At 40.8% G+C, this 20,866-nt stretch overlaps 2 protein-coding genes across 12 annotated transcripts in view; both read left to right on the top strand.

Moving 5' to 3' along the window:
- nacc2 (NACC family member 2) overlaps positions 1–4,988 on the top strand; it is a 28,835-nt gene extending 23,847 nt beyond the window's left edge. For all 4 annotated transcript variants that reach the window (XM_029444294.1, XM_029444296.1, XM_029444295.1 and 1 more), the window contains 3 exons: positions 3,027–3,132; positions 3,371–3,468; positions 3,566–4,988. In XM_029444294.1, coding sequence (XP_029300154.1) covers positions 3,027–3,132; positions 3,371–3,468; positions 3,566–4,092 — 731 coding nt within the window. In that variant the 3' untranslated portion in view covers positions 4,093–4,988. The remainder of the gene's footprint in view (positions 1–3,026; positions 3,133–3,370; positions 3,469–3,565) is intronic.
- Positions 4,989–9,811: 4,823 nt separating this feature from the next.
- The window catches only part of nup214 (nucleoporin 214), a 35,404-nt gene continuing 24,349 nt past the window's right edge, over positions 9,812–20,866 (top strand). For 4 of the 8 annotated variants that reach the window (XM_029444376.1, XM_029444377.1, XM_029444379.1 and 1 more), the window contains exons 1-15: positions 9,812–10,027; positions 10,832–11,027; positions 11,177–11,331; positions 11,897–12,095; positions 12,188–12,258; positions 12,369–12,432; positions 12,586–12,689; positions 13,363–13,469; positions 13,606–13,675; positions 13,901–14,024; positions 16,755–16,913; positions 18,125–18,560; positions 18,640–18,776; positions 18,874–18,962; positions 20,004–20,087. In XM_029444376.1, the coding sequence (XP_029300236.1) occupies positions 9,986–10,027; positions 10,832–11,027; positions 11,177–11,331; positions 11,897–12,095; positions 12,188–12,258; positions 12,369–12,432; positions 12,586–12,689; positions 13,363–13,469; positions 13,606–13,675; positions 13,901–14,024; positions 16,755–16,913; positions 18,125–18,560; positions 18,640–18,776; positions 18,874–18,962; positions 20,004–20,087 (2,037 nt within the window). In that variant the 5' untranslated portion in view covers positions 9,812–9,985. The remainder of the gene's footprint in view (positions 10,028–10,831; positions 11,028–11,176; positions 11,332–11,896; positions 12,096–12,187; positions 12,259–12,368; positions 12,433–12,585; positions 12,690–13,362; positions 13,470–13,605; positions 13,676–13,900; positions 14,025–16,754; positions 16,914–18,124; positions 18,561–18,639; positions 18,777–18,873; positions 18,963–20,003; positions 20,088–20,866) is intronic. The other 4 variants (XM_029444381.1, XM_029444380.1, XM_029444378.1 and 1 more) reach the window with 1 other exon arrangement.

The raw sequence follows: 20,866 nt of genomic DNA, 5'->3' as shown, positions 1-20,866 counted from the left end.
TCGCACGCATTGACACATTTTATCACATGCACAGAGAATAACTTGATTGTATTGAGTTTCTGAAATGATTTTTAAACCCTTTTGCACATTTATATCATTAAATATTTTATCGTTTTTTTCAAATTAAACGGATAGAATTAAGTTCAACTAGTAAGTTCAGGAATCAAAGAACTCCCGGTATTCCTTTGTGAATACACAGACACACGGACAGACACACGGACATACAGACAGACAGACAGACACACGGACACACGGACACACGGACAGACAGACAGACAGACAGACAGACAGACAGACAGACAGACAGACAGACAGACAGACACACGGACACACGGACAGACAGACACACGGACAGACAGACGGACACACGGACAGACATACCGACAGACAAACAGACACACGGACAGACATACCGACAGACAAACAGACACACAGACACACAGATACACACGGACACACGGACAGACAGACAGATAGATAGACACACGGACAGACACACGGACAGACACACGGACAGACACACGGACAGACAGACACACAGATACACAGATACACGGACAGACAGACAGACAGATAGACACACAGATACACAGATACACGGACACACGGACAGACAGACAGACAGATACACAGACACACGGACAGACAGACAGACAGACAGATACACGGACAGACAGACAGACAGACAGACAGACACACGGATACACGGACACACGGACAGACAGACACACGGACAGACAGACAGACAGATACACGGACACACGGACAGACACACGGACAGACACACAGACAGACAGACAGACAGACAGATACACGGACAGACAGACAGACAGACAGACAGATACACGGACAGACAGACAGACAGACAGACAGATAGATAGACACACAGACAGACACACGGATAGACAGACAGACAGACAGACACACAGACAGACAGACAGACACACAGATACACGGACACACGGACGGACAGACAGACAGACAGATAGATAGACACACAGAAAGACACACGGACAGACAGACACACAGACACACGGACAGACAGACACACGGACAGACAGACAGACAGATACACGGACAGACAGACAGACAGACAGACACACAGACACACAGACACACAGATACACAGATACACGGACACACGGACAGACAGACACACGGACAGACAGACAGACAGATACACGGACAGACAGACAGACAGATACACGGACAGACAGACAGACACACGGACAGACACACAGATACACGGACAGACAGACAGATAGATAGACACACAGACAGACAGACAGACACACAGATACACAGACACACGGACAGACAGACACACGGACAGACACACGGACAGACAGACAGACAGATACACGGACAGACAGACAGACAGATACACGGACAGACAGACAGACACACAGACAGACACACGGATAGACAGACAGACAGACAGATACACAGACACACGGACAGACACACGGACAGACAGACAGACAGACACACAGATACACAGACACACGGACAGACAGACACACGGACAGACAGACAGACAGACAGACAGATACACGGACAGACAGACAGACAGATAGATAGATAGACACACAGACAGACACACGGATAGACAGACGGACAGACAGACACACAGATACACAGATACACGGACAGACAGACACACGGACAGACACACGGACAGACAGACAGACAGACAGATACACAGATACATGGACAGACAGACAGATACACGGACAGACAGACAGACAGACAGATACACGGACAGACAGACAGACAGACAGACAGACAGACAGACAGACAGACACTTGTTGAGTGAACAGCCAGGCCACTACTTGCCTGACAATCGACACTTCGTGGTGCTCCTGCGTGTGAACCCAGCGGCTGCGATCAACAGCCAGAACATGACACAGCTGCGCCCGGTGTAGGCTTCTAAACTTGCACAAACTACATTCGTAATAATGGATCAATGAGTCAGGCAGACTAGACAACAACCCCTCTGCCCCTGCACTCTCTGCTATAATGAAATAGAGAGGGGGGGGGTGGAAGGTTAACAAGGAAGATAGTCATTTCGCTAACAAGGGGGATGATATTCCTCCTCATATTGCCGACTGCTCATATCCCTTTTAAGCAGGAGACGCTTGTATTGAACCTGCATCTGACCCTCTTTCAACAAGATTCTGATTGGCCGCCTTACTGGTTTTGAGCCACATCATTTTGGTGATCTGAAAGGGACAGAAGAAAGCTGCCGAGTTTCTCTGCAGAGATTAAGGAGAGTGACAGAAGGACAACCATCTCTGCAGTCCTCATCAATCAGGCCTTTATAGTAGAGTGACTAGACAGAAGTCACTCTAGAGTAAAAAGCATATGACAGCCTGCCGGGAGTTTGCCAAATGGCCCTTACACGGCTCTGAGAGCATGAGAAAAAATCCTTCTTTTGGTATGATGAAACAAAAACTGAACTCTTTGGTCAGACTGCCAGACACCGCTCTTGGCAAGTCAGTACAGAGACTTTCAAAGTGACAAGGTACTGTTCCACGTGTAGCTAATATACTTCATACAAAGGAGCAGGCCAAAAAGTTTAATCAATTTAGTATTGGTGCAAGAGTTCAAAAAGTTACCGCATGCTCAGATCAATCATGTGGTGATGTAATTGAAAAACACAATGGTAACGAGTTATTCACTTCTGTAGTCTGCATAAGAGATACAGAATACAATTTGTGAAAGAGATGGTTATGAAAAGAAGGCAAAACCGTAATAATATGGTAATTTAACAGTGTGTTCGTAGTGCCTTGTTTTATGGCCTTCAACTTCGATTGCTCCCCTGATTTATGAATCTTCTTTGCACAGCTGAAGCTTCAGTGAAAAATCTCCTTGAACAGGAATTTCTAATGTAGCAAAAGAACAAAAGATGAACTGGCAATTGGGCCAAAGAGAGAAAGGACAAAGCCCCAGAGAGTCTGCAAAGACAAATGGATTGTAATATGAGCGGTTTTCTCAGCAAATCCTCTTTTTTGTTTCTACACTAGGTACACAGGTGTTCATGACTCGAGGACAGCTGATGAATTGTCATCTATGTGCTGGTATCAAACACAAAGTCTTGCTTCGCCGTCTGCTTGCCACATTCTTTGATAGGTGAGTATAAAGACATGCAGAACTAAGCAGAACTGTTTGTATGAGTCTTCATGAGCCTACTGTAAGATTAGAGTTCTTTGTACGACTCCAACACTACCACTGTTGTCTCAAACCAACTTTCACACTCCATCTGTGGCCATGTTGTGCAATGCGGTTAGTTATGTGTGTTCCCATGTTTATCTACTGTATGTGGCTGTTGCTGACTCTGCCCCCTGGTGTCGACTCTGTATTCTTGCAGGAACACTTTAGCCAATAGCTGTGGGACAGGTATCCGTTCTTCTACTAGTGACCCCAGTAGGAAACCCCTGGACAGCAGGGTCCTCAACGCTGTCAAACGTAGGTTTATTCCCCAAATCATCAAATATATGTGAATTTTACATTTTAGAGCACACTTTGTCTACATTGAGTTTTGTTTCTCCTCTCTCTTTTACAGTCTACTGTCAAAATTTCAACCCTAACTTCAAGGAGAGTGAAATGAATGTGATTGCTGCTGACATGTGCACAAATGCGAGGCGTGTCCGCAAGCGGTGGTTGCCCAAGATCAAGTCCATGTTGCCTGATAGCATGGAGGTGTACCGTGCGGGAATGGGCATGGGTGCTGCTGTGGGTCTGGGCCTGGCACTGGGTGCCTCTCAACAGGGGGTTACCCTCCCCTTCGAGCCTGACTTCAAGGCTCTAGAGCCTAGGTTGTATCCAGATCGCAAGGACCCTCTCAGGACTCACCCACCGCTGACAGAGGGCAGCCCCGGGTCTGGGGCAGCTGGAGCAGAGGCTGAAGGTGAAGGAGTAGTCCAGGAGGAGATGGAGGAAGATGAGGATGAAGCTGGGTTAGAAGGTGTAGACGGATCACTGGGGGCGCCAACTTTGATCCCAGGAGCTGAGGCAGGCAATTGTGGTGACACGCCACCAGAGCAGGAAGTGGAAAATTTTGGACAAGGTCTGAGGGTGAACGGACAGTGATTGTCCTTTTGGGGCTGCCTCTCACATTGTGAAATCTGTTTAACATTGCATTTTCTTTTGCTTGCTCTCTTACTCTAACATCTCGTCCACCACTCTTTCTTCTCCTCTGTGCTTCCTCAACAGGAATTATTCAGCACAAAAATCTTGTAGATCTTATTATACAGGCATTTGTCACACATGCATGCGCACACGTGTGCTTGTGTACACGCATACTCACCGTTAGTGGAAGTAGATCTCTCATAGTAGAAGTAGACACAGGCATGGCATTAGCACATTAAGAAAAGCGACCCTTTCTGCTCCATCCTTTTTCTTAGTATATCCAGTATTTACATGGGTATTTAGGCACCCTCAGCAATATCACAAAGGCCTGATAGCAAAACAAATGGCTGGAATGATTCATAATTTCAGCGCAATACAAAAGCTACTGCTGCTTTGCTGGCATTTTTTGGAGTGTGGTATAATGGTATGTAAAGTTATTCTGTTTCCTTGGAAAGCCACATCCGAGAATAACCCATGTCAACTTGGGAGAAATAGAGAAACGATCAAAAGATCAGAGAAACGAAGCTCTGTTGAAAAGCAGCTTATTTTGTTGTATTTGTATGAATAAAAAGATTGTATTATAATTAAAGGTCAAGCAATGCATTACCACCATTAAACAGAACAATTTTCCTTTCTTATAAAACATTGGGTCATTTTTAGGATAAAAAAAGAGGAAAAGTTTTTTCTGCGAAAGCTACAATGTTCTCCACAATCCAACAAATAATCTATCACATGGAGTTGTGTTTTCATGCATATTTGCCCGTGACATGTCGAATTAGATTGTGAATGTGATGCCTGTGTCTGCTTCAGCCCGCCCCTCCCAACCACACACACACACACACACACACACACACACACACACACACACACACAGAAAGATCCACACACATGCCCGCACATTTCTCACCTTAGGATACTTAGCCTTTAATATCTGCACTGACGCATTAAAAATACATTGTCCAAAAAAATGTAACGATGCTTTTTACCTTTGAAAATTTCCTTTTCACGATACGTCATTCTGTCTTGGAGATACAGAGAGAGAGAGAGAGAGAGAGAGACATCAACAAGAACAATCCAAGCTTGCATGCCTGAAAACAATGGATACAGATAATTATTGAAAACAACAACAACAAAGCCACAAACCTGCATCGAAATAAGAAAACAGCTACTATTGCCTCAAGATATGCCATTAAAGGACTTTTTTTCCATTTCTCACTGGGATCTGACCTCAGTCTGACACGTGTTAGAACTGACCTGTGTGTGACGCAGGATCAACTGTGTTTGACACAGTACCGATCGGATCTTCTTTTTAGCTACGGAGCGTGCCGTCACCACGGGTCGAGGAGACTGAATATATGGAGTGGTAAGAGGAAGTGCACTACACTGAGTGGTAGAGAAGCAAAGCACTGTTTCACCTTGATGTGGTGATGTGATTGGCACCAAGACTACATAGTCCTGCTTCCATTCTGGGGTTTTTTCATGGGGGTGGGCGGGGGGGTTGGGGGGTAAATTATTGAATAAAACTTATAAGAGCAATTTCTGCTGGCTTATTGCATTTGCACTCAAAAAAAAGTTTAAAGGGTGGGAAGCTAAGGAGTTTGGTAAAATGTGACTGTACTAAAGACTGAAAATGTCCTCCACATCACCCTGATTGTTTATTTGATGAGGAGATTGTGGGTTTGTAAAGAGAAAACTGTTCTTTCTGAAGATAACGTTTTCTGTGTTTTGGAAGCGGGAAAAGTGGGGCAATGTCGGACAGGGACTAAAACCTGTATTTGTCATACTCATTTATTTTTTTTTTTTTTTTATATCTGTTCTGCTGTAAATGCTTTCTGCCACGCATAGGGACTCAGTCCAAACTGCCTTCCTTTGTTGTTTTGTGCATTTATTTTTGAGAGACAGACTGTTGTATGTTTTTTTCCCCCCTGTTTACTGTGTCAAAATACATTCAATCACAAGGTCAGACCATCACATTTAGTGAACCACTGCAAAAATTGATAGAATAAGCTAACAACCAAGCAAAACATACAGTATATAAAAGCCCTCGATACATTTGATGCGTTTGTTTATGATTTAGTGCTGTGCCACCTTAAAGGTTTGTGTTTACGTATCTTATTTTGGATTCTTTAGGGGAAGCTTTAAGAGGACTCTGGATTATAATTGCACTAGGTAGTAATAATAATGACGTTTACAGTATCTAGTATTTTCTTTCTTTTCTTTTGGAAGACATGTGGTCCACCATGGATAAAACAGGGCTGTGATAGAAGATGAGATGATGACTGAATGTAAACTGCTTTGGCAAGGGGTCGAAGCCTTGATTTGAAAATGGTCAAAAACTCTTTTTTTTATATGATCCACCTTTTCTTCAATTATATACTCTTAGAAAATGGGCCATGATATAACATTACGTTGACTGTGAGGCTGGATTATGTTCAAACCTAAAGCTGAAGCCATTTTTAAACTGGTCTTCCAAAGTGGAGGGATTTCCCCTAATATATAAAAAAACGGAGCGAGGTTCGAATACAGGCTTTAATTACTCCTATTTTTATTTTTATCCCAAGAAGTGCGTCACTAATTTTGAAATGACATGTGTTCACAAAACAGAGAAATCGTGACATTTTCTAGCTCGTTCCTAAAGTTACTCTTTACGGGATCACCTGTAATTCTGATTTTGTCAACCAAGGTAAAACAGTCTTCCCCAAATGTATCATTTGGAAGTAAACTAAATTCACAGTTATTACTTTTTGATCACAAAATAGCTCGCAACTTAATCACCTGCTGCCCAAAAATGTTAAACCCGTCTGCACCACTGTTAAATTGTGCAGTAAGTACAACATATCTTCATTCTATGTTTCTCTTTTTGTATTTTCATGCACAATAAATGTATGCTTTTGGTTCTATTTTCAAAAAGGCAGATTTGTTTTTATGGAATCTGAAATGAACTCCAATTAATACATAGCGGAAAATAATATGGGGTGGGAAACATTGATATCGTCCACTGTAGTGATAAAGGGCCTTGGACTGTGACTGTGTGGGTGTTGTGATATGAACCTTTTATGTTCAGCGATGAACAAGACAAAGAAGGATGCCGACATCAACAGATTCTTTTCTTTACTTAAATTGTCCTCCAAGAGCCTTTGCTCAGTGTAAAGTATTTTATATTTTATTAATTCTTCTAGCTATTTTGCCATCATCTCATTCTTTTAGCAGCCTAATTATCGTGAACCCTTCAACAGCAAATGAGTAACTACCATGGATCTCCTGGACATCCTAACATTATTTATAAGATTAACAGACATCCCAAAAAAAGTATATACAAATCTATTATATTCGCTTGTTCAGATTTAAGATCAGACTTTAGAGAGACTTCTCTTTGTACCAGTCTTCCTCATAAAAACAATCCCGCATACATATTTTATTTTACATTTGTTTCCCTTGATGCGTTCACATTTCAGCTTGTTCACTGTTTGTCTGCCTTACTGCAAATTGGTCTGACTCTGTTCCAGCCACCTAAAAATACCAACATTTTTTTGAGAAAAAATTACAGTTTTTCTTTTTGTACAGGGCGAATTTGAACATGAATGATGTTGCACTATAAACTGAGATATTCTCAGAGAATGTCATGGCTTACCTTTTGGGAGGATGAGTTGTTTGCTGAAAGAAAAAAAAAGTCCTGTAAAATGTATGTAATGTTATGTATTTTACATATATATTTGATTGAAACCAGTGTCTCCTTCACAGCGACTTCTGTAGTTATGAATTATTTTCTTAATATTTTTTTTTTATTTAATGACAGAAATTGGTTATCTGTCATTCACCTGGATGCTCATTGAAAATGAAATGAAAAAAGATAGGATGGTGATTTGTTGGTTGAAAATAACCAGTTTTTACAAACATTTCTTTGCAAATAAATTGTTACTTACTTTCTAAAATCTTAGTGCTCTGTTCATCCCCCATAACTGTAAAACTGATGGGCACAGTAGTTCCATGGAGTAGTTTATCCTGAAAACAATACATTTATATGCAAAGAGACTCTTGTATCATAAAATGCATGCCATTCAGACACTCACTCTAACCCAATGAAACCTCTGATCTTTATGCACCATGTATTTTATGCTGAATAACTGTTGTCACTGTTAGCAAACAAAGACTGTGGAGTCTTGCAATGAGTAGGGTTGTGCTTTTATCACACACCCTGGCCTTTTAATGAATGTTTGCATCAAGTTTAATCTACTATAATAATGACAGCAAAGTAGTGATAAAGAGAGGAATACATAAACTAACTACCCAATTGAGTGTGCATTTGAACTTTCAGCAGACTCAGAAAAAATGCACTAAACGTTTGTATGTGTCCTTGAACATAATGCCAGCACTTTAGAACTACTTAGAAAAAAATGAAAGAAAAGAGTGACCGTGGGTTTGGCGAATGAGGAGAAAACGCAACTTTAAAAGCCATGTGTTCAGAGCGCTGACAATCAGAATAAGGATGAGACCCAAAGTGCATTATGGGAGATCTGACATGACTTGCTGTGCTCTTGCTATTTGCTTTGTCTTTCTCCGGCTTGCTTTGGTCTGTGCTAGCTTACTTTCCAGGCTGGAGGGGCATGATGATGTTAACTCCAGCCTTCTTGGTTATAAGTGTGTGCAACAAGAACTGACTGATATTGGACTGATACCTTGGTGCTTTGTGAACAGAGCTGTCCCATGTTGACATGGACCATATCTGTAATGCTCTGGTAAGCATGGGCCGAACTTGGTCCTAAGTCTGGGCTTATTGGTAACCTCTCAATGGTCAACAGTCCATATGACGGAGAGGATCTTATCATGCAACCCTGCACTTTGATCATGGTAATGTTCTTCACTATCAACAGGGCTTGGACCAGGGATGGGACAATTTCAGTGTCGATACTGCTTTATGTTTCAAATGTAAAATGTTTATGCGCCTTCTGACTCAAGCATCAATAATATATACAACAGAAATGCAAGTTGCCACTTTTGATGTTGCATAAGAATCTACTTTTCATTCCCATCATGGTATTTGCCATCACCAGTTTCAGTTGTGTAGTCCAAGAGTACCTGATTTCTTTAAATGCAATACAGAAAAATCTGCTTTCTAATAAAAAGTCCTTACTTCACCATACTGTGCTCCTCTTTCTTTTGTCTCTGTTTGTATGGTATTATGTTATTTCTTTAAGATAGCTATGTACCCACAAATACCTGTTGCACAAGACAATCTCATTGGAAAAGATTTCACCCCAAGGAACCTTGTTTGAGAAGTTTTTCAAGTTGGGATGTAGGCCTAGTGTATAAAAGGATTACATTTTGAATCACATCAAACATAGCATGACATTGACGCAAATGACCTCAGCTTGACAAAAGTATGTAAATCATCATATTGAAACTTTTTTTGGAAAGCCACAATAAGAAGTCATTTTTACAGAAGGCAAAAAGATAGTCAATTTATACAATGTTTTATAGCCTATTGACTGATTTACTGAAACACATCATTATCAAACAATATAGCCTACTTTTTAAGAACTTTCTAAACATTTAATTTAAATATTTAAGATTTTCTCGTGTCTTTAAATGTAACCCTAGGCATACTCCAAAATATGCCAGATATGCCAGGTAAATTAGTTCGTGTATGAGTTATGATGTGGTCTCAGGGTGCTCTGCTATCTATTTGTCATCCTACGTAACAATGACGTTTTTCTATGGCAAAAATTGCGCGGCGTGTGTTTAGCTGTCCTAGCAGACCAATGTGGCTCACCAGAAACTTGTCTCAGACACAAACAAGGAAGGATTGACTAATACATCAGATCACCTGGAGAAGTCACAGCTTCTGTGCTTCAAAATGAGTGAGGACACAGACTCCCCCCCTGAGAGGGAAATGAAGGTAAACTGTTGGCAATAAGTTGTGTTGACAGGTTAGCACGTGTAAGCTAATATTTGCTAGCATTTCCAATGGTTCTGGGTAGCTTAACTGGCTGACTAGCTCTTCGGGATTATGTTGTTTCTGTTTAACTCTTACCCAAAAGCACGTACAGAGCCATATTGGTAACTTGGACACAAATAGCCGTTAGAGACGTTGGTTACAGTCCAAAATTCTGAAACGAAAAGCTGTTACAGCTTATCTTCTCAGTTTGTAGCCAGTTGCTTATGATAGCACATTAGCTATTAGCTCATTACCTAGCTAAGTCGTATAACGTATTGCTCAGTGAGAGTTGACCGTTATCTTCTGGTTTGGTGAATTAACAACCTCATGTGCGTGAAATAAAGTCATTAAGTTATTGTCACGTTCAATCAATGTTGCTGTAACGTAACCAACGCAGTTTAGCATCATTAGCTAACGTGACATGACTGCACAGGAAGTTGGTTATCAACCAAGATTTTAACTTTCATTTTGGGGCTTTGCGTAAAACACTGTTGTTAACAAACTACTCAAGTAGTGATAGTAGCCAGATACTTGTTTAAAACGAAAGTATAACACTTTATGTTTCTTGCAGTGAAATATATGTGGCTGTTAGATTTGACTGTTATCGCACACCCCCATGTTGTCAAGCATGTTTACTGTATATTCTTGTTATTCTTTCTAGAAGGAGGTACAGTTTAATTTGCAACTAACCACATACTGTATGTTTACGATCCATAACTGCTGACCCTGAAGTAATTAGCAGTGCTTGTTTTTGTTTGATTTCAGGATTTTCAGTTTCGACAGATGACGAAAACAAGAGTATTTCACCCTGCTGGAGATTTACCAAAAGAAAGAACTAGTCTGCTTACCATCTCAAACAAATTTGGTTTAACTTTTGTCGGGCTCGGCAGAACTTTCAAAGTTTTCCCAACTCAAGACATTCTGGGTGCCGATAAATATGATGGCAACACCAACGAAATAGGTATGAATATGACCATACAGGTTTGAATTTTAATATTTATCAGTTTTGCACAATATTCTCCTATATTTTACTGTTGCTAAAAATACATCTTCATCTTCATTCATGTCTCATTACTCACAATTTACTCAATTTTTCCTCTTTTCTTCTAGTCGAGGGGATTGCAGCATTGGCAGATGTGTCTGTGGAGCTGTCCCTGCACCACTTGGCTCTCAGTTGCGATGAACTTACATTGTCAGTATGTGGCATGTCTGAGGAGGGGGGTTTGTTCCTCACATTCTACGATGTCCGCACCTTCATGAACAAGGTGACTTTTAGCTTTGTATTTAATGTGCCAGTGTTGTAGAAATGCATCACGCTTATCTCAAGTGTGTATATGCTTATATTGTATAACAAACCTAGAGAGACGGTTGAAGATGTTCTAGTTGTACTGTACTGTGAGTGAAGGTGTTGCAGGTTTGGGGATCACAATAGTCCTCCACTAAATAATTGTCCAATGCAGATTTACTTGAATGAACAATGTCTAGAGGGAATTACCGATCTGTTCTAATACAAATTTTACATACATGTTTTAATTTTTTAAATTTTAAATTCAGTCTCCAAATAATACTTTTGCTGTTTATTTTTATTTTGATCTAATAAATACACAGTTTGTAAACCTTTACTGCCGAGGGGCATAGTCTGCATACTCCAAAATGTTTAATTATTATAAGGTAATACTTAATGATATAATTTCATGGAAATTAAATACATTTCAAGATACAAACATTTCAGTTTCAATGTCAGTGCTTTTCTTGCCAGGATATTCAGTTATTAAATATAAATGCATTTGACTTAAAACTTTTAAAACTTTTCTTTTTGCCTTTTTATAGGCAAGATCACAGAAGCTGCCTTTTGCATCACTGCTGCCACCGGTACATCCTGGCACTTTAGTGCAAGACCTAAAGTGGAATCCTCTACAGGCATCCATGTTGGCCGCCTGTCTGTCTGACGGCCGTATGATGATTTTGGATGTTACTGACTGTGTCAAAGTGTCCGCCGAGCTCCCTGCTTCAAGTGGCATCACATGTCGTGAGTGAGATTCTGCGCTTCATAGTTGGGTTTACTTGTCCTCCATATCTCTATTGTGGCTCAATATGGTTAATATACTTTGTTTCACACAGTTTGCTGGAGTCCAAAAGGAAAACAAGTTTCTGCAGGAAAAATGAATTCCACAGTCAGTCAGTATACACCAGTAAGTAAACCTAATTCACCGTAATAAAAAACTGAACACTTATTGCTCCCTGAGAGCTGCAGCATCCGATCGACAAGATGAATAACTGATTTTCTCCTCCTGTTGAAAAGGCACTGGAGGAAAAAAAAGTTATCCCATGTCCAAACTTCTACACCTCTGACGAACCTGTCAAAGGTAAGGTGAATCCCGTACCGATAAAATGAAATGAGATCTGTGATGTACGCCCATATACTGAGCAATATATTATATATTCTAACTTACTTTTACTTTCATTACTGTGTTTGAATCCCATCTGCGGCTAATGCTTCTCTTCCCTGTCTCGCACAGTTCTGGATGTGCTGTGGCTGAGAACCTTTGTGTTTGCAGTGGTATATGCTGCGGCAGATGGGTCTCTTGAGACCCCTCCTGAGCTAGTGTTGATCTCCCTCCCTGTGAGTACGCCATACATCCACAGTGCACTGAATTCACCTTCTCACATTCTGGATTACTGTCAGGTTGCAGCCCTCCAGTGTTCAATGCTGTTTTACTCATCGCCTCAGCAAATGCATTTATATATTTCTTTTGAGATTCACTTGAATGTTACGTGTTTTGTTGAAGATATTTTCTCCACACGGCCACAACAAAAAGGTGAAGAAACAAATGTAGCATTAGATGCTTTGCCAGATAATATTTTGCAGCTTCGAGGCCCACATGCTTTGTGGCGTTACCAGATTGTTTATGTAGTGGCTCTGTAGTTACATAGAGGCTCCTACTGCAGCTCCCATGCGCCTGCTTATGTATTGTTATTTAAGTAGGATGCTTCATGTAACGGACTACATGCAGGCTACATAAAGGCATGCAGTATAAGGTGTTACTTAGGTCACAACGTACCACACATCTCCTTGTTCACATCAACTGTGTCACAGAATATGACATTTTAAAACGCAGTTGGATGTCAAGCTTCTGAGTATGTGTAGTGGCATTCTTTTTCTTGTAAAATGCAACATTATTAAGCAGCTAAAATCTGCTTCCACCATACAAAAGGGTCATCAGTTGTTCCATCTTGTTAATATACCGTATGCAATTATGTTAATCTGTGATTTGTTCTTGTGTGTTTATTTGTAGAAGAAGGATGAGAAGGTGGAGATAAAGTATCTGAACTTTAGTGACACGGTGTACGGCAGCTGCACGGAGCGACAACACCACTACTTTCTCAGCCATGTAGAAGACTGGTATGTATGACCACGATTTACAGGCATGGATGCTATAGGAGGCACCCAAAAGCGTTATAACTGTGTCTGATTTTCTTTCAATACCATGTGAAATTGGTGAAATTTGCTGCTTTGCCTCATTGTTTATTTCATCCAGGGACCTCGTGTTTGCGGCATCAGCGGCTTCCATTGAAGTCGGTGTCATAGCCGCCAGACCAGAGGACAAGGTACTTATTAAGTGACAACTTGAAATGAAATGACACTCTGTTTTGAATATATATATAAATTAAAGGTGTCTTTAGTGTTGATTGTTAAGTATCAACTGATTACGTGTTCTGATGCTCGGTATTTTCATAATTTAATTTACGGTTTGATGCTTACTGTATGGTGTGAGGAAGCACACCAAATGTCTGTAGACTGTGACGACCATGACTGCTTGTTGTCCTTTATAGAACTGGGAGCTTTGGATCCTGGAAGATGCGAGTAGGGCTGAGCTTCCTGTGACTGAGACCAATGAAGACACTCTGCCCCTTGGCTTAGCCATAGACTACACCAGCCAGCAGGAGATCCAAATCAGTAAGGGAATTTGGCTTTCTGTTTATTTCCTCTCTTCACCTGTCTGACCTGATTTGCACCCCTACACAATATGGCTACACTTAACACTTTCTAGTTAAAGAGTCTTTGGGATTTTTATGGCATTTTATCAGTTTTTTTTATTTGATCAAAGGTCAAATGTTTCAGTGGCAGTGTTTCAAATCAATGCGCAGGACTGGTTAAATGGTAATGTTGGATTTACATGATTTATGCATCAGTGAGGTGAACCTTGATTTGGCATGTATTCGTGGTATCAGCCTAAACAGGCACTACTATCTGGTTATTCAGTTGTGACTAGTTTCTGAATAAAATCTTCAGAAAATGTATTATATCCCAATATTTTCTATGATCGCTTTCACAATATAAAATCACATACTATTGTCATGGAATGTTTTCAACCTTATTCTCTACCATAATGAAATCCCAACATCCCACTTGCAATTGCCATATACTGTATATTTTAACATTTTAGATTCATCCCTTTTATTTTCACAGTGTCATTAATTATAAACGGTTTCGCACGTCTGTGGTGAAGCTCACTGCGTTTTTCAGAAAATAGTTAATAGAAAATGACAGTATGGACGGTGCGAAGAGAATCAAACCAGTTTAGGCAGGTTTGTACACCATCTGCTGTCAGCGATAGCGCCCACCCTGATGAGCCTGTTTTAATGAACATGTATGCTAAGAATATTTCATACTGTAGCGGGTCAGATGTACGTTTGACTGTTTTAAAGAAACACTTAAGAGCACTGCGGCTTTTTCTCTTTGTCTTCTCAGTTTCCTACAAGCAAATGATTTCTCTGGTATTAAGTTGTTTGTAGGCATATATAAGTATCAAGGCGGTTTGTGTCCTATTAAAATTAACATTAATTTCATAATCGTTGGTGTTATCGATTGAACCGCACTCCCTTGTCTTTGTTTAAGTTCCAAAGCATTTTATGGTAACACTCCCCTAATGATCAGATGAAGCTGAACTCCGGCAGGTTTCTTTGTGCATACAGCATCCACTGCAGTGCTCTATTGCAGCATGTGTAAAGAATAGTGATAAGCTCCTGTCTCAGTGCACTGTTTTATCTTAAATGGCCTAGTCTGCCAGACATTCACGTAGAGCTGCTGTTGCTGTCTAGTCACATCTCTCTCCGCTCACTCCAAGAACACCCTCCCCGGCAAGGAAGAAAAACCAACATTTTGACACGATTGTAGTCTGATCAAAAGCTTTTTTTAGCGAAGTGAAACAACATTAGATAGGGAAAGCAAAGGGAGAGTAACAAGAGTTATCTGTGGAGAAAAAAAATGCACTCATTAAAATTGCTCAGACAAGCTAGAGGACCACAACAAACGACAAAGCCCAGACAATCCTGTTGCAGAATGCTGATGAGGTTTTACCGTGTGCCTCTCCCTTTTGTTTACCCTCGTATTGCTTCTCAGTACTATGTTTTCATAGCTGAGATTAAACTCAACATTAGATGCTGTATTTTTGATTTGTTCTCTGCATTGTGTGCTTAATTTGTGGAGAACTTTAGTGTCACTTTATTTAGTGAAACACAATACTTGCCATTTTCCATATTTGCTTCAATATGTACTTGCACATTGAATATTAAATTTATATTTGTGTGTGGGTGTATGTGTCTGTAGTAGACATATCTTTGCATGTATGCAATGCTAAATCATTTCGTAATGTCAAAAGCATGCATGCAGTGTGTGGAATGAATATACAGTACAGTAGCCGGAGAGGTGAGTCAGTGGTAACACTGAAGTGTACGAAGAAAGAGCAACTGCTGCTGTCATCCGCTGATGACAGTGACAGTTATACTTGAGGAATAGTTTATGATATGAGACAGCTGTAGAGAGAACAGAGAGGAAAACGTGTTCAGTGTACTTTTTGTTGACGTATCTGAAATGACTAGTATCAACTCTGACTAATGCATCTTTACTCCGTTCCATTGTTTTTAAATGTTGGTTTAGACTCGTTTTGCCATTTTTGTCTACAGCGCACAGCGCACTGCATGATTTTAGAAAGTGGGTGTGAAGAGCAGGAAAGAGTTTGGGGGTTTTGGCAAGAAGAGGAATGCGATTAACTGTGTTTTACCAGATGAGGCATTTTAGGACAATTTTCTCTGTACACGACTTCAGCGTGCCTTTTTGAACTGAACACTAGGAACTTATTTTAACCACATGGGGGCAGAATGAGCTCCATCCAAAGTGATAGGTACAGCGTTACCTTACTTTCATTGTGCTCCAATAATGTCAACACCTTCATGATGGTTAAAGTGACAAACAGCATTTTGCCATCATGAAAATAGCAAGCATAGTGGGCATACAACACTTGCTGTTAATCATTTTCCTTGTGCAGTGGTGTGAGTTGGAAGCAAAAAGCTGTGAAGAATGGCTAAATCTTTTTTTTTTTTTTTTTTTTTTTTTTTTTTTTCTTTTTTTTTTTACAAAAGTCTGTTACTGTGCAATGTAGATTATACATGCATGAGGCTCGCAGTTAATAGACTCTATACAAAACTCCAAGATAGCTACAGATTCTTCCTGGCTCTCTGATTTGTGGAAGGTTACAAAGTATGTCAGAGGGAGAGGAAATGGACTCTGTGTGCATGAGAGTCATTTGTTTGGTATGTTTTGTGAAATCCTCTTTCACTGCACATCATGTAGACTACAGTATATCTCCGTCTGATTGTTTGCCTCCCATCCCTCACCCTTTCAAAGCCGACGAGAAGACCTTGCCCCCTGTGCCCACCATGCTGATGCTATCCACGGAGGGAATACTCTGCCCATTTTCTCTGCTCAACCTCAATCCCGGGGTGAAGCAGCTGGTCTCGGTGCCCACTGTCCTGGCCCCGGAGGGAGAGAGACTTCCCAAGCCAGGTGAGAGCTGGTGAACTCAACAGATGTTTTAGTACAAGAATGTTGTAGGGCTGCTCAATTATTGATACTCACACATTGCAATGATACATTTCCTCAAGTGATAATCATCTAATGCAGTGATACCAAAGTGTTAGCAAGATATTTCATTTCCTTGTGTGATGCCATCATAGGCTGCTGACAAACATGGACATATCATCTGACATGTCGCCCATTGGTTTCTAAAGGGCCATTTCTACGTGTGAAGTGACCCAGTCAAGCAAACGCATGTCCAAATCCATCCCTCATTAAGCTTCCCTTAATGTCTTAAAGCAGGGGGGGGGGGGGGGAACCTTTTACCTATCAAGGGCAATTTCTTTTTTACAACATCCTTCGAGGGCCATACTAATTATTGAACTCATAACCTCTGCAAAACATTTTAAGACGCAGCCCATTCAATTCACTTTTCTTTTATGCTGTGAAAAAAAGCAACTTTTTTATCCATGTATCTTTCCATTTTATCAGAAATCCTTGATAATGGCACGTTCCTCTCGTGTTGTGTTCAGGGACCCTGACCTTGGCCAAGAAACAGTCAGTCGGCTGTTTTAAAAATATTGCCGTCTAGTTTTTTTAGCTTGCGTTTTACGAATTACCTCGAGGGCCAGATCAAATGGTCTTGTGGGCCGTATACGGCCCGGAGGTTCCCCACCCCTGGCTTTTATTATGCATAACATTTTTAGTCCTTAAAGTTAATTAAAGTCTTATCCCACTTAACATCAAATAAAGCCTACAAAGTGAGTTGTGTTTGAGTGCAGCGGTGATGAAAGCCGAAAGGTATAATTTGTTATTTGTAGTATTATTATTATTTATTTCACATTTTCTGAAGCAAAATGTTGTTTTCATAAGAGTTTTTTATTCTGTAGCTAGAACGTTGTGAAGTAAATGTGAAAAATGAAAATAATCACAACATTTCTTCAGTTGTTTTGATCATGCAGGGGTCTTTGACTGAACTGTGAAGTGCTTACTTTTCTATGAACCAGCCTTTTTACCCAGCCAAACTCCTCGAGGCTCAACAACCTTTGAACAAACTCCTTTTGAACTCTGATAGAAGCAACCATGAAAAATGTGGACTTGTTATTCTCTCTAAGGCTTCAAGAATTAGCAACCTTTCCTTGTCGACACAACTTGCGATCAAGTCGAGATCAAATGAAAGCAAATGTATTATCTGTTCACAGGTTCTTTGGCAGCCCAACCACCCAGAATGATTGCCTCCTTCCCATCTGTCCCAGCAACATTCCCAAACCTCGGTCTTACTTCAGCAGCTGCTTCCACTCCTCTGGCCCTTGCTGCATCTTCCTCCGCTGCCCCATTCAGCATTGTTCCCACAGCTGTATCGTCTGCATCATCAGGCTTCGTTTTCTCGGTCCCATCTACATGCGCCCCCTCTGCTCCTCCAGCTTTCTCCCTGGCGGCATCCGCCCCTTTTGGCTCGGGATCCTCAGGCTTCTCCTTTGCCTCCAAACCTCCCTCTGAAACTCCCTCGGCACCTTCAGCTTTTTCCTTCACCCCTCCCATCAAACCTTCAGCGGTGGCGTCTCCAGTTCCAGCTCCAACACCCCAGAGCATTGCTGCTGCCTCCCCAGCAGCAGTGAAAATTAATCTAAATGAGAGGTAAATCATTATTTTTGATCTTTTATTGACTGGGACTACACAAGCATACAAATACTTAATCTGTCTGTTCTTTCACAAGGTTTTTAGCACTGGAGACACCAGCACCATCCCCACAGTCTTTCTCCTTCAATTCCCCGCTGCCTAAAACAGTTACTCCCAATTCCAGTAGCTTGACCGCCCCTCCACTCTCGGCCACTAAGCCACCGGCTGTAATGGGTAAGAAAGTCCTTCCTCAGTTCCTTCACTCTTATACTTTGCACAATTGATGTGTGAACCAATGAAAGTGATTCTAATATTGTTGGTTGTGTCTCAGCCCCAGTGCGTCCAGTTCAAACCAGCACGCCACCAACAGTCGTCCAAAAACCAGCTCCTGCTGCTCAGAGCCGTGTCCAAACTCCACAGGTCCTGTCTGTTTGTTATGAAGGATGTTTTTCTGTTACCTAGACTTAGATTAGTTGTTGATATTTCACTCAAAAATATAAGATAAACAAATCAACCATAGAGACACACTGAAGGCAGAAAGCCTACATTAGTACACTCAACTTCTCCTAGATTTTTGAGGAACCATAGAAATTATTCAATAAAGCAGTATTGGTATTATTCCTCTACTCTCTATTTTTGTTATCTTAACCTTTTCCTTGCAACTTTTGCTTCACAGTAAAATACTTTAATTGGAGAGTACCAAAGACGGATGAATATATTCCCCATGTTCTCAGTACGTGTGTAGTGAGCTAAACAGCGGGTAAAGACAGCAGTTGTCCTGTATAGGAAGATATTGTTAACCTGTTATTGGTATAAGAGCCTGACCACAATTATTGTTTAAATGGATCCGTGCAATAACAAGAAAACAGATTAGTGACCTTCTACCTCACTGCATTAAGAAACAATGTATCACCAGTGAAAGAACAACATTCAGTCCTTATAGGAAGTACACCACAGTAATCATCTAATAAACATCCAGTCCTCTAGAGTAAAAGTAAAAGAAAATGTCAAATACACAATGTCAACATTTTAGCTCAACAGTAATAGAATGTTATATTAGCAACACAATAGTGTCAAAAGAAATAATGGCTATCTTTGTTAGCAGTGAAGCGGTAGCAGTTAATTAACAAATCACAACTTGACAATCCAAAAAACATCCATGATAATTCATCAACAATGGCGTTAGGGGAGTAGATAAAATATGCAACATTTGCTTGGTAACAGATCTGAGAGAATGGTGGATGTAATAAGTGTCAGTTAAACTGCCATGGAACTGTGCTGGTAGCGGTTGCTACTAGCAACAGCATGTTCGATCTGAATCAACTGTTAATGGCAGTGTAGCTATATCAGATTACAGAAATTCTTGCTGTTTGTTTTTTTTGCTCAAACTTATTTTGGTTGTGTGTGTTTCGTACGGGCTTAACTGTAGGTTTTGATGTACTCTATCTCTTCTCGATGCAGGCAGCTGTTAGTATGAAGGCCCTGGAGAAGCAGCTACAGCAAAAAAAAGACTTTGATCCCATTATGGCCGGTATATTGGAGGAGGTGAGGCATATCATCCAGTACACACTGGAGTACCCTGCACCACTTTTCATTGGTTAACTTAAAAAAATATATTAAGGTCAGAATTTCATGGCCCAAACCATATGGAAAGAAAATGCTGACTAACTGAGCTAGGTTAGCTAAAGGCCCTGACGATGAACCCTACAGCCAATTTATTGATAACGAGTCGATAACCTATTTGTAACCTATGTTAAGCTTATCCCTGGCGACGGAGTAACTTATTAAACGTGTTTCTACAGTACGTTTTGGGAGCTTATTGGGGTTTGAATATAGTATATAGGGTCCCTGTGAGTAGCTCATCCTCACTTCTTCACAGCACGTCTTGATGAACACATCAACCAGCATCAGAGAGCATGGCGGATGCTGAGAGGCTGCGACAAGAGTACATTTTAGCCGTTCTCCAGCATCAGCATGACATGAACCAATTGGCACTTTTCCAGCTCCGTTGACCAGAAGCTCTGATACGTTTTAAATGAGTAAGTGATACGCTATCAATAGGTTAGACATACGTATAATAATTAGTTATGTATACGTCCGCTACAACACAGCTGTGGAAAGGTTGGCCGTATTTGGACTGACAAACTGTGAGCTAATTTTCATATACGCCGGCATACGGAACTGTGTGACAGGGCCGTATGTCTGGCGTGTTCGGCATATCGTCTGCGTCCTTCAAACGATCACAATTTACCCCTAATTTATATCAACGTACACGAGCGTATTGCTGATATTTTGTATACGTTTCTGCCATACGGAACTGTGTG

This window comes from Cottoperca gobio, chromosome 12 (genome assembly GCF_900634415.1).
Source record: "Cottoperca gobio chromosome 12, fCotGob3.1, whole genome shotgun sequence".
In the NCBI taxonomy this organism is placed as follows: Eukaryota; Metazoa; Chordata; class Actinopteri; order Perciformes; family Bovichtidae; genus Cottoperca; species Cottoperca gobio.
This window is presented reverse-complemented; position numbering and strand designations above follow the sequence as displayed.